Raw genomic sequence first — 12,835 nt, 5'->3', positions numbered from 1 at the left:
AACACGAGGAGCAACGGCGCTCGGGTGTCGACGCCGTCCCGCCGCCGTTCCCACCGCCGCCCCCGCAGGTAGAGCCGGAGGACATGAAGGCGGAGGCGGAGTACCAAGCCGCCCTCGAGGAGGCCCTGCAGCACGCGCTGGAGGCTAGCCGCATCGAGGAGGACGCGCACTGGGCTGGGCTGGAGCAAGCTCTTGCCCTGTCGGCGGCGGGGGACTCCGTCCACACCCCGCTCTTCGTGCCGCCGCCCGTACAACCCAAGCCGGAGCCGGAGCCGGAGCCGTCGCGTAAGCGCTCCCCACCTCCACCCACTTGGCCGGAGGAGGCCTACTCGTGGACGGACCAGCCCCGCGAGTGGGTGAGCGCGCCTCCCGTCTACTTCGCCGCGACGCCGGAGGAAGAGGCGGCCCACCTCGAGCGATGGAAGGAGCACTGGCTCCGCCAGGAGCAGGGCGACGGCGAGGAGCAGATGCACTACGAGGCCATGCTCCAACGCGACGCGGAGGCGCTCCGGCTCGAGGAGGAGGAGGAGGAGCGCGTGCGGCTTGCCGCAATGCCGCCACCCCAGCAGACGCCGGAGGAGGCTGCCCTGGCAGCGTACCAGACGACGCTCGGGTGGGCTGGCCCTGCTCCGGTCTTCATCGACCTCACCGACGACGGCGACGTCGAGGGCAAGGGCAAGTCCGATGACGTCTAGGGCAGCGTGCGGGGCAGCAGCAGGCGAGCGCAGACTTTTTTAATGTTTTTATTTAATGTTTATTAGATGTAGGTGGACTTTGGCCGGCGTTTGACCGGACACTTTTATGTTTAATTATGTTTATTTCGTGCAACTTGTTTTTTTTCACGCCGCCATACTTGGTCGGCCTTCCCGTTGGGCAGTCAAGCCGACCCATTTTAAAATGCGGACGCCGGCGTCCGTCAGGCCGACCCAAACGGACAAAAGATGGACAAAACGCGTGTCCGTTTTGGTCGCCCCGTTGGAGTTGCTACGAGGGGCGGGCTTCGGATGCAGCATCTTTTTCCTTGATCAGAATTCAGCCCGTAAATAAATAAAACTGGTGCCGGAACAAAGCATGCCTAAGTGGTAAGTGCTCACTTTGTCGTCAGGACTCAGGACGGCCGCAGGCCCCTGTCCCCTGCCTGCTGGACGGCCAGGGCAGTCCTGCCCGCTCGCCTGGCATCCTCCATTATTTGCGCTCCTCGTCGGTCGCCTCGCGTCATTTTCTACTGGGACGTGAGTCAGTTGAGATGAGTTCCACAGTTGGTGCGGCGACATTTGGGTGATCAGATGGAGACGGCCGGCTCCGCTCTGAATGCGAGCCAGCGCGCTGCTTGGGCGAGGCGGGCAGTTGGCGCGTGAACTACGCCTACGGAGACGGACGGCATGGGAGAAAGGTTAGGCAGAGCAGTTGATGTACAAAATGACGAACAACGGGGGGAGCCGGTGCGTATGCAGCGACATGTTCTTCAACATCCCAGCTGCATGCACAAAAACGAAAAGGAAAATCGCATATATAGGTAACAAATGGATCGTTGCACGAACAAACTCGTGCAAGGTAAGATAGTCGGGCGGTATTTTATTTTTTAGTTGGAAACGGATAATAAGCTCAGGGCGTAGTTTTTACTCCCTTCATTTCAAAATATAGTGCGCCCGCGCTTTCTGAGGTTCAACTTTGACCATAAATTTAACCAACGAGACCAACTGCGGCGGGAGAAAAAAATATATAATTGAAAACTTCTTTCGAATACGAATTCACTGATATAATTTTTGCTCCCGCCGCAATCGGTCTTGATAGTTAAATTTACGGTCAAAGTTGAAGCACGAGGATAGAGAAAGCACTACATTGTGAAATGGAGGAAGTATTTATTTATAAGGAAATTGTTGGGTTGTGAGTCGTGACTCGTGAGGCGAGAAACGCTGGTCTATCTACAAGGACGGCCGATCCTGCAATTCGACCGCCGCAGAGGTTGCGGAGAAAGCTGCGCTTCTGTTGGTTGCGATGCACCCTGCGGATGTCTCCCTCGCGGGACCGGACCGTACCCTCCCTCGGTACGCGGGTGGCACGCACGCATCATTTTAGCTCCCTCGGATGCTCTGCGGTTTAGTTTAGTCTCCATCGTTCGCCTATTAGTCTCTTTTTGTCAGTCTGGAACACAAGCTTCCCCTACGAAGGTAGGGAAATCTAGCTCGTGCAAGTAGGTCAGAGTTGCCTATGCTCGTTACATTTCCTTAGATCGTCGGCTACACGCAAAAACAGAGGTGTCGGTGGTCAAAGCACTACACAAGAAACTAACATACAGATATCCTCTATACTGTTCAACGTCCTTGCCTTTTCATTTGAGGGAACCAAGAGTTCAGACTTGAGAGCACACAGAGGCGCGTACAGGCCCCGTGGACACGGAGAATCGGGATCTGGGTGCCGCCGAGCCCGCCCAACTCCCCCACGTCCAAAGAAAAAGAGACGAAGAACGCACGACACGCGCGCGCGCGGGGGGTCTCGTTCTCGTCTCCCCAATCTCCATGCGGCGTCGTATACGCCCCAGAAAGAAAACCCTCCCGAAACAAATGGAAAATCGAACCTCCTCCGATTTCCCAACCCCCCAGTAAGCCGCTTCCACGCAGATCAAATCTCAAATCTCAGCAGCAGCCAGCAGCCAGCAGGAGTAGTAGCTAGCACTCCAGAAGTATAGTCGGATCGGATCACCGCTGCCCCCCTTCCCAAGCCCCCCAACCACCCGTGCCCTGAATCACGCTGCGGCCCACTTCACTCCCCAGCGCAGCGCCCGCTCCCCGTACGCCCCGCCCCGCCTCGCCGCCGGCGAGCTAGAGCAGCGGGAGGAGCAGGGCAGGGGGTTGGTGGCGGCGGCGGCGGGAGATGAAGGCCAAGAGCCTCCCCTTCATCGCCTTCGAGCACAAGCGGTTCGTGACCTCTGCTCCTGCCCTGCTCCCGCTGCCCCGCGCGCGCGCATCTCGGCTTCGTGCTGGGTTCTACTCCTTCTACGCTGCCTCGGGTGTCTCTGCCGGAGTTTCCGATGCTCATGCTGCCGCGCGAGGCTTCCGCATGCGTGCTGTTTACTCGGCCTTTTTTCTCGGGGCAGTTATGGTATTTATTTTTGTACGCCCGGGGATCTCGATCCGTTGCGCGACATTGTGGCCGAAATTTGGGCAATGCAGCCGCTAGATCTCCGCGTTGCTGACGCCATGTGATAATTCCTCTAGATATAATGTTTGAACTGTGTTTTTCTGATGCTTTGCCTGTCGAAGGATCTGGGTTCCGTATGGACACAGTGCACTGCACTACTGCAGCTGGAGCCATGCCTCCATTTGGTCCAAGTCTACTTGAGCGGTGCGCTGATTAGTTAGACCAAATAGTAGTAGACAGCAAAATCAAGTCGTAGATATGATCACATGAACTGGATTGGTCCCAGCCTTTTTTTATAGAACTGATTTTACGTATTGCTGATGCACCTGATGGTGCGCTTTTAGTGGCATTTGCCCCTTTCTGTTTCTGACGCATCGGGGATTGGAACAGGGACGCCTATGGTTTCGCTGTGCGGCCACAGCACTTGCAACGGTACAGAGAGTATGCCAACATCTACCAGGTAGAGAAGCCACCCTACCGATGCTTCCATTTTTACACCATGTTGTTTGATCTTACTGAGTTGCATGTGTGGGGGTGCTCCATTTGCAGGAGGAGGAAGAGGAGCGGTCTGATAGATGGAAGAACTTTCTGGATAGGCAGGCAGAAGACGATGAATCATCTGGAGAAGATGCTAAGATTGCGCCGTCCATTGAGGATGAAGGAGCTGTCGGCGATGCTGGCAGGACCGACCTGCCTGATGAGAAGACAGCCAAACAGCAGAGACCACATAAGATCCAAATATGGTCTGAAATCAGGCCTTCACTGGGCCACATTGGGGAGCTGATGAGCTTGCGTGTCAAGAAGAAGAAGAAGCAATCTTCTGCTGATGAGGAGAACACTGAAGATATCAAGCCCTCAGAGGACTCTGATGATGAGTTCTATGATGTAGAGAAGGTTGATCCCAGCGAAGGGCCTGTTGCTGACAGCGCCAATGCGGATTCAGGAACGAATAGAGCTGCAAGTCAAGAAGGGTATTTTCCTTGGAAAGAAGAATTGGAGTGCTTAGTTCGTGGTGGGTTGCCAATGGCTCTGAGAGGAGAGGTAAGATTTACATTTCTGTTAAAATGATAATTTTGGTTCAGTGAAACTGATGGTCCATTTGCTTTGTGAGGACAGCTATGGCAAGCTTTTGTTGGTATTGGAGCTCGTCGAGTGAAAGGGTACTACGAGAGTCTCCTTGGGGTGGTTGATGGAGGCGGAGACAGCAAAGGTTCCGATTCCCCGACTAAGGAATGTGGCGATGGAAAACCAAAAGCATCTCAAGATCTTTCTTCAGAAAAGTGGAAAGGGCAAATAGAGAAGGTAGATAGGCGATACTAACTTTCACTACTGGGTTTCAATACCTTCTTATGTTGATAAAATTTTGTGTTTCTAAGAGTGTGGTGCTAAGACGTCCTCTTTTTCATTGCCCCTTTTAGGATTTGCCTAGAACATTTCCAGGCCATCCAGCTCTAGACGAGGATGGCAGAAATGCTTTAAGACGCTTGCTCACAGCTTATGCTAGGCATAATCCATCAGTCGGTTACTGCCAGGTACATCTTCCTCTTAATGCTGATTCATATTGATTTTTCATTGCACTGCATCTCATTACCTTCTCGGAAGGTCTTGCACATAGACCACTCTGTTGCGCCTTCAAAATGTATTTCAATTGAATATTAATTTTTGGAAACACAAAATGATTGCCAGTACTCAAATATCCCCCTTGAAGCTTCCTGTAAGTGATATTAACCCTGGTACTATCCCATAACAGTTGGCTCAACCTAAGGCGGTAGATGATAGGGTCAATTAGATATATACGATTGCCAACTTTCTGTATTCAAAAATCCACTGCAGAGAAAGAAGAACTTACGAAAAATACCACTGCCAACACTCGGATGATTAACTAAATGCTACTATGACAGTGGTGTATAACGAATTACAATGGCATTTATTGTAAATCGGTTGTAAATGGAGCACATAAGCTCGGGTGCAATAAATCCATGCCCCCAAACATTTTTTCTGGGTTATAGGAACTGTAAAACCAAATTTGGATACAGAAAAAAAAACTTTGGTATTTCATGGTTATGATTCTATTGTGCACAGTAAGATTATTTTTGAACATTCGTACTTGCATGTTCCAAGACTCTCTCAGCTAAGATTAATCGTACGAGTAATGCAGGCAATGAACTTCTTTGCTGGTCTATTACTTCTATTGATGTCTGAGGAGAACGCATTCTGGTAGGTTTTGCAGCACAGCATCAAGTACCTGCATTCGTTCAACTTACTTCAGTTGATTACGTAGTAGAACAGTTGAACTAAATAATGTGATAAATGTGTTATGGGTCCACAGGGCATTGACAGGCATTATGGACGACTATTTTGAGGGTTACTTCTCTGAAGAAATGATCGAGTCTCAGGTATTACTTTTTTTCTTCATTTTATTGTCTTTTATGCATACTGATTGTTGGATACTTAGAACTCCAAGCTGGTCTGTTTGTTATTAAAAGATCTGCATCTTGGTTATAGGTGGATCAGCTTGTTCTAGAGGAGTTGGTCAGAGAGAAATTCCCCAAGTTAGGTTTGTTATATTTCCCTTTATATATAAAATCACATGACTTTGTCAGGCATATTAACTGCCTAAGTTTGACAATTGAGGAGTTGCAATTTTCTTGTGTGCAGTAAATCACTTGGACTACCTTGGTGTACAAGTTGCATGGGTTGCTGGACCATGGTTCCTATCTATATACATGAACATGCTTCCCTGGGAAACTGGTCAGTCTACTGTTAAATATTCAAAATAAGATAGTATTATTGTTCGCGAAATACATTCTCTTAACTCCTATCTTAGCTAATTTAATGTGTTTCCTCGATGATGGGACCAAAGGTATCTTTAGCATCAATTTGTTGTTGATATTGTTAAATCTGCATAGTGATCTCCATGGGCTTTAAATACATGAAGTTGTTAGTTCACTAAAATTCCACATAATGTCTCATTCAAACACGGCCCCATGGTTCACTTTCCATACATCAGATAGTGTTTTTTCCTGAATTACAGAATTTAGGGTGGCTTGTAATTTAAATTTTCTAATATCTTTCTGTGGAAAACTATATGTTATTACCTTTTGACAATAATGGGGATGATTAGCAATACGGTGGGAGGTGATGCTAAGGCAAGTGCAAGTGAAGTGAGTGGCAGAAACAAACATCATTTTCAGTTACTTGTCATAATATAAAATATGTTAACTGGATATGCTTTTGCTATCAAAGCTACAAGCACGGCATACCAATAATGGAAAAAACATATGTGTGGCCTTTTTGGATTTTGCGTCAAATGTTGGTTGTAGAATCAAATGCACAGAAAAAATCTCTTGTCCTTTTCTTTCTAAAATGGTTTGACAGGGACTTGATGCAAGAGACTGACACTTCTAATCTCTTATTAGCTTATGCAATATACTTACCATTTTAGTGTTATTCGAACATTTCAGTTCTTCGTGTGTGGGATGTGCTTCTGTTTGATGGAAATCGTGTGATGCTCTTCCGGACAGCCCTTGCACTTATGGAGTTGTATGGTACTGGGTCACTCCACCTTATTTTCATCCAGAAACAACAAAGCCATATAACTTTATGTGAAGTCTGAATACATTATATATAGTTCTTCTCAGGTGACTGCTTATAGACTTAACACTGCTGCTGATTGCAGGTCCTGCACTTGTGACAACGAAAGATGCTGGGGATGCCGTAACTCTCTTACAGTCTTTAGCTGGTTCCACTTTTGACAGCAGCCAGCTTGTTTTAACAGCTTGCATGGGATATCAAGCTGTAGATGAAGCAAGGCTTCAAGATCTGAGAAATAAACACCGGCCATCTGTTTTGTCTTCAATGGAAAACAGAGCAAAAGGTCTTCTTGCCTGGAGGAGCACCAATGGTCTTGCATCAAAGCTATACAATTTCAAGCGTGACACTGAACCATTGGTGTCAATATCAACAGAACAGTTGAATGACTCAACAGATGGGGATGCTAACCAAGAAACCAGTTCTGGAAATATTGATGATATGTATCATGGCTTGACTGTCAACACGGAGATTGATTCTATGCCTGATCCCAAAGATCAGGTATCATTCTTGATATACTCATCAATTTTTTTCCTTTGTCTCCAAATTGCAAAATGATATTTGCAAAACTACTCAATTGAAAAACTATTGAACAAAGATAAATATAAATTAATCATGTATAAATATCTTAGTTAGCATGTTTTCCAGTCAATTTACACAAACTCACAAAATGAGTAAACTGTCATTTGTAAGGAGTTCTGTTTCAAGAAGGTGTTTGCATCATCTTTTTTCCTGTATTAAAGCAGCTATCTATTTTGTGCAAACATAATTTGAAGGAGTGAATGATCAGCCACATAAATCATGGAATGTTATCCCTATGTATCTTCAACCTCATGTTAAAGCAAATTATTTTCTGGAGTAGATCATCTGAATCTCTGAAATCAAATTACTTAAGGTCCAATGATTTACATATTCACCAAAGAGTAGCTTCTGTTGGATCTCTTAGTCTATTTACTTCAATATCTCTCATTATGATGATTTATACAAATGTTAAAAGCCTGAATGTTCCATCCTTGCAAATGACTAGCTCCCCCCAAGCCCCAAATAAATTGCTTTCTGAAGCACAACGCCTGCATTTACGAAAGCATTGTGCTTGAGGTCCAATAATTTACATGTACTTTTCACTATGATGATCTATACAAATAGCATAGACAGAATCTTCAATCCCCGGGAACCATTGAGCTCCTGATCCAAAATATTATGTACTCCCTCTGTAAAGAAATATAAGATCGTTTAGGTCACTAATATAAAAGTGACCTAAACGATCTTATATTTCTTTACAGAGGGAGTAGGTGTTATAATTTGTATGGCTATCTGTTTTAACAAGCACTGCAACCTTGATACTTTCCACCATTAAAAAACTTATGCTTATGTAAGTCTTGAGTGGTCACCAAACCCGATTGCTTACAACATTTAAGTTTGGTCGTATTATTTCAGGTTATCTGGCTGAAGGTTGAGCTATGTCGATTGCTAGAGGAGAGAAGATCAGCTGTTCTGAGGTCTGTTTGTTTGAAATATCCAAGATCGTCACCAGTTTGAGCCATTAATTTGCATATCCACACACTTGTAAACGGAGATGTATTAACCTTTGTAACATTTGAAATCAAATGGAACCTGCTGTCAGTAGATAGCTGCTTCGGTCCTATTGACCACTAACTGGATGGAACATATTATTCTGCAGCTAGTCAACTCTAGTTTATTTCATGACGAACGCAACCAGAGCTAACAGTTATCATGGACAAAAAGTCACTAAATCTTGACAATCAAACGTCAACTACTAGCTTGAAGTGACCCTGAACCTTCTAGTAATTGTTTCAGCTGTGCTTAGTATTCTCATGTTTAGCTGCTGACCAATATTAATACTGCAAAAGCTATATGCAAGCAAACTATTATCTGGTGGAGAAAAAATTCCTACTATCGGAGGTATTGTTAGTGTACTGTTGAGCAAAAGATGTTTCTTTATAGAAAATGTTCTCGTCGTTCGGAATGCATTTAGTCAGTGGAATTGTTTCTTCTGGGTTTCTCGAACAGTCGAAGTATCCTTCTGATTATTATTTTTCATCCATATCCAGGGCTGATGAACTAGAGACAGCACTAATGGAGATGGTTAAGCAAGATAATCGACGTGAATTAAGTGCAAAGGTAAACATTTGGACATTTTTGTTTTGGTGACTATCTTTCTTATACTGTCACCCACCATTACCATTATTCAGCTATGTGCTGTTCATCTTGCATACTGGGCCAGAATTTTGATAGTACCTTCTATTTGATAACCAGTTTATCAACTAGAAAATGCTATATAAATTAAGCTAGTCCTGCGAGCTGGAAATTTCTGGTTTGAAGACTTGAAATGCGACAATTCTTAATATTTCTAGTTTCACTTCTCAGGTAGAGCAGTTAGAACAAGAATTATCCGAGCTAAGGCAATCTCTATCAGACAAGGAGGAACAGGAACAAGCAATGCTTCAGGTAGAGTTGCTATTTATGCGTTCTTCTCAATTAACCTTGTTCTTACTAAAGTATATCTACGTAACCATGGATTTACTTCACTGTAGGTCCTCATGCGTGTAGAGCAAGAACAGAAGGTTACAGAGGATGCCCGCATCTTTGCTGAGCAAGATGCAGCTGCTCAGAAATTTGCTTCACATGTCCTTCAGGTTAGTTCAGTTTGTATCTCTCACGCGTCTCACTGAAACTACAGCCCAACGAAAGATTAGCAGCTGATTCAGTATGAGCAATTAAGTCTTGGCCCTCTAAATTTGTCGATCAAATTGGGAGCCCGCAATATCGAATGGAAGTGGTCTTTCTACACATTTTTTTTCATTTGAAAATCATGTTCACATATAAAACAACCATTGCCTGATGATACTTATCTGGTTGAGGACAGCATTATGTTTGTAATTATCTGTGCAGTAAATATTTCCCGCTGGTCAGCTGGATATTGTTCATAGAACATGCATTGCAATGTACATGCACTTACCTTTTACTTAGTTATTAATATTAGTGATGAGTGATGACTATCTTGAATGCACCTATATTTTATATGTTAGTGTCCTATTGTTTGAAATCTGGAAAATGGCAAAAATGTGAAACTCCAATTTCATACTGTTAGTATTGGGTCATGATTATTTGCCATCACTGGTCACCTGTCTGGGATTTGCATGCAACAAAACCAAATATGTTTCTGCTTGCTCAATTTATGCTATATGTGTTATACATTCAACTCTCCATGCAGGAAAAGTATGATGAAGCTATGGCTTCACTTACGCAAATGGAGAACAGAGCAGTCATGGCAGAAACAATGTTGGAGGCAACACTTCAATACCAATCTAGCCATCAGAAAGCACAACTACCATCCCCTTCCCCTTCTCCAAGGTATAGTAGTCTTTGTTTGATGGTATTAGACCAGATAAGTACACACAGTGGCAAGGAAAGAGTATGCTAATCTTGTTGTTACTACAGTATATCTAGTGACCCATGAATTATACCTTGAGACTGGTAGTGTCCTATTGCTTAATTCACAGCCATTTGTTGTTGTAGTACTCCGGTGCTAATCTGATATGATGCCTTGCCCCTTCTCTAGGACACCAACGCGAGACACATCTCCTGGCCAAGTGAACCAAGATTCGTCACAGGAGTTTCAGCCTAGAAAAATAAGTTTGCTTGCCCCATTTTCACTCAGTTGGCGTGACAAGAACAAGGTACTTTCTTCTGGCAAGTGAATTGTAGGTTCGAGCTGTAATCCTTTTTTCTTAGTAGTAATGCTAGGATACTAGCTTCTTCTCCCAAATTCCAAAATAGGGATAACACAATATTGTTCCTTGTATGCATATTCGACTATTCGTGTTGGGAAATTTTGCCATGCACACGCAGCTGGTGGGTCGAGTGTACTTTTTTTGGCATAGCTCGAATCTGACTGACCCCACATGTTTTGCAAATAAGCCCTTTGTTTGCATAAACACCCACCCAAGTCCATTTTGAAGGAATCGACCCTGCAGGATTTTTGTTTTTGCTCTTAGCTTCCATCTTACTGCAAAAGCAGGAAACTATTTTGCTAGCTTGTTACCTGAGAGAACATTCTGATTCATTCAAGGTCTTATCAGTGATAAAAAATATATTATAATAAATGCCCTTCTGCTAGTTGTAATTACAAGTGGGTTTTCATCTCTGCCATCTAGGTTTAGGGGAATGCTGACGGGGAAGACATGATAATCTTAGTTCCATGGCCTACGAGAGTACATGAAAAATGTGTTTATTGAGTGCTTAAACGATTTATATTCTTTAAATATATCCAGAATAGGGCTGATAAATGCGATTGAAGGGGCACGTGGCGTTTTGCCTTCTTTGCTTTTTTACTTATATTCAAAGCGCACATTCACTAGCAATTTACAAGGTCTCTTGTTCTTGGGTTTTATAACACCCTTGTGCTTTCCTTACTTTTGGTACGTTTGACTAGCTATATGTGATCAATATGAAAGTTCTCCCTTTTCTTATATTGATGTTACTGGTGCCATGGATCCTTTACAGGGCAAACAAGACGAGTCAACAAACGGCAAGCTTAATAACAACACTGAGCAAAGTGTTGAGACACCAAAGACAGACCATGCAAATCAGGAGGCCACGCCAAAAGAGGGTGAACAGCGAGTGGAGACACCCAAGAGGGATGAACCCACATTGGAGACGGCCAAGATGGACGGCGATGTGCCAACTGTCGAGACGACCACGGATAAAATGAACGGGCAGGAAGAACATTTAGAAGAAGTAAAACTGGATTGATCCGTCGGCCGGTCACATTTGGTGGTAGATAGTGCCTTCTGATTTTGAACGGAAGCTGAAGTCACACATTCGGCTCCAATTTTTAAATCATGTATTGTTGTAGTTTGCCCCCTTTTCTTCCCCGTGTCCAGCATGTGTCACTTCGTTTAGGTTCATAGGATTCAACCTTTCCAATCATACCTTGCCAAAAGATAATAAGTTATGTTTTTCTTGTTCATTGTCAGATGGGTGTAAGAGTGTAAGTTATGATATATACATGAAAGACGTACGATGTGAATGAGAAGTGCAATTTTTGTAGAACATGGTCTGTAACATATCCGAAAGAATTGTTTTCTTCAAACATGGCCACAATGTGTCTTGTACTAAAGGAAAAACGTCAAAACGGCGAAAAAAGCTACACAAATCACCGTGGCAGCGATCAATATCTGAAGAAATATGTGATGCATGTAAACTATGATGTCATGAGAGTAAGGCCTGATGCGGTGGTTCTGTTCAGTTTTTTTTGCAGGTGGGTTCTATTCAGTTAATTGTTTTTTTTTGAGGGAAGACCATCATGGCTAGCTTTATTGATTAATGCATAAAGATACATTGTCTACGAGCTTGCTCACCAGACAATTTGGAGGCTCGTCAGTCCAACTAGAAGAAAGTTTATTACAATAACTAAAATTAGCTAGCACATGCGCCGCTTAATTTGCTGATCAAAAGCAATGCTTAAAGTTGACCTTCCCAATCAAGGTAGAGATGTCCACACATTCCGTGAATATCGCTGCCGCCGCGTCCCACCAAGTACTCTGACCGGAGCAGCAGTTGATCACCGCTAGAGAGTCGGATTCCGCTTCAACTCGTTGAAACCCTAGGCTATTTGCCAAGTTCAGTCCGTCTCTCATCGCCATTGCCTCTGATGTCATTGCGTCCGCTGCATATGGGATAAACTTACATTGAGCTGCAAGGAAAATACCTCGTTCATCTCTAATAATTGCTGTCGTAGCTCCAACTCCTTGCTCCGCAAAAAAGGCCGCGTCCACATTAAATTTGATGAACTTTGGGTCTGGCTTCAACCATCTTTCCTCTTCTGTCACAACTATCTTCGCCATGGCTCGTTGATAGTTGCTTGTAATTGCCAAGACCGACAAAGGCCATCTTACCATCGGCGGGCAACTCTCATTATGTGTTATAAGGCGGCGTGTCCACCAGAGGTACCAACATCCCACCACTACGACCTGTTTAATCTCCAATGTCGGCATTAGAGGTAGTGGCGTTTGATCAATAGACAAGATATACTCCATAATAACTGACCCAGATCTATCAACATTTGTTGCGGTGTTGA

At 44.4% G+C, this 12,835-nt stretch overlaps 1 protein-coding gene across 1 annotated transcript; it reads left to right on the top strand.

Moving 5' to 3' along the window:
- Positions 1 to 2,460: 2,460 nt before the first annotated feature.
- On the top strand, positions 2,461 to 11,850 carry LOC123062509 (TBC1 domain family member 8B). The gene is made up of 18 exons (XM_044486055.1): positions 2,461 to 2,918; positions 3,532 to 3,601; positions 3,691 to 4,182; positions 4,258 to 4,443; positions 4,560 to 4,673; positions 5,300 to 5,358; positions 5,471 to 5,537; positions 5,647 to 5,698; positions 5,800 to 5,892; positions 6,606 to 6,689; positions 6,821 to 7,233; positions 8,170 to 8,231; positions 8,805 to 8,874; positions 9,121 to 9,201; positions 9,288 to 9,389; positions 9,968 to 10,107; positions 10,316 to 10,433; positions 11,260 to 11,850. The coding sequence occupies exons 1-18, from the start codon at positions 2,875 to 2,877 to the stop codon at positions 11,506 to 11,508; spliced, it is 2,496 nt and encodes an 831-aa protein (XP_044341990.1). The 5' UTR covers positions 2,461 to 2,874; the 3' UTR covers positions 11,509 to 11,850.
- The last annotated feature ends 985 nt before the right edge of the window (positions 11,851 to 12,835 follow it).

Source organism: Triticum aestivum, chromosome 3A (genome assembly GCF_018294505.1).
Source record: "Triticum aestivum cultivar Chinese Spring chromosome 3A, IWGSC CS RefSeq v2.1, whole genome shotgun sequence".
Classification (NCBI taxonomy): Eukaryota; Viridiplantae; Streptophyta; class Magnoliopsida; order Poales; family Poaceae; genus Triticum; species Triticum aestivum.
This window is presented reverse-complemented; position numbering and strand designations above follow the sequence as displayed.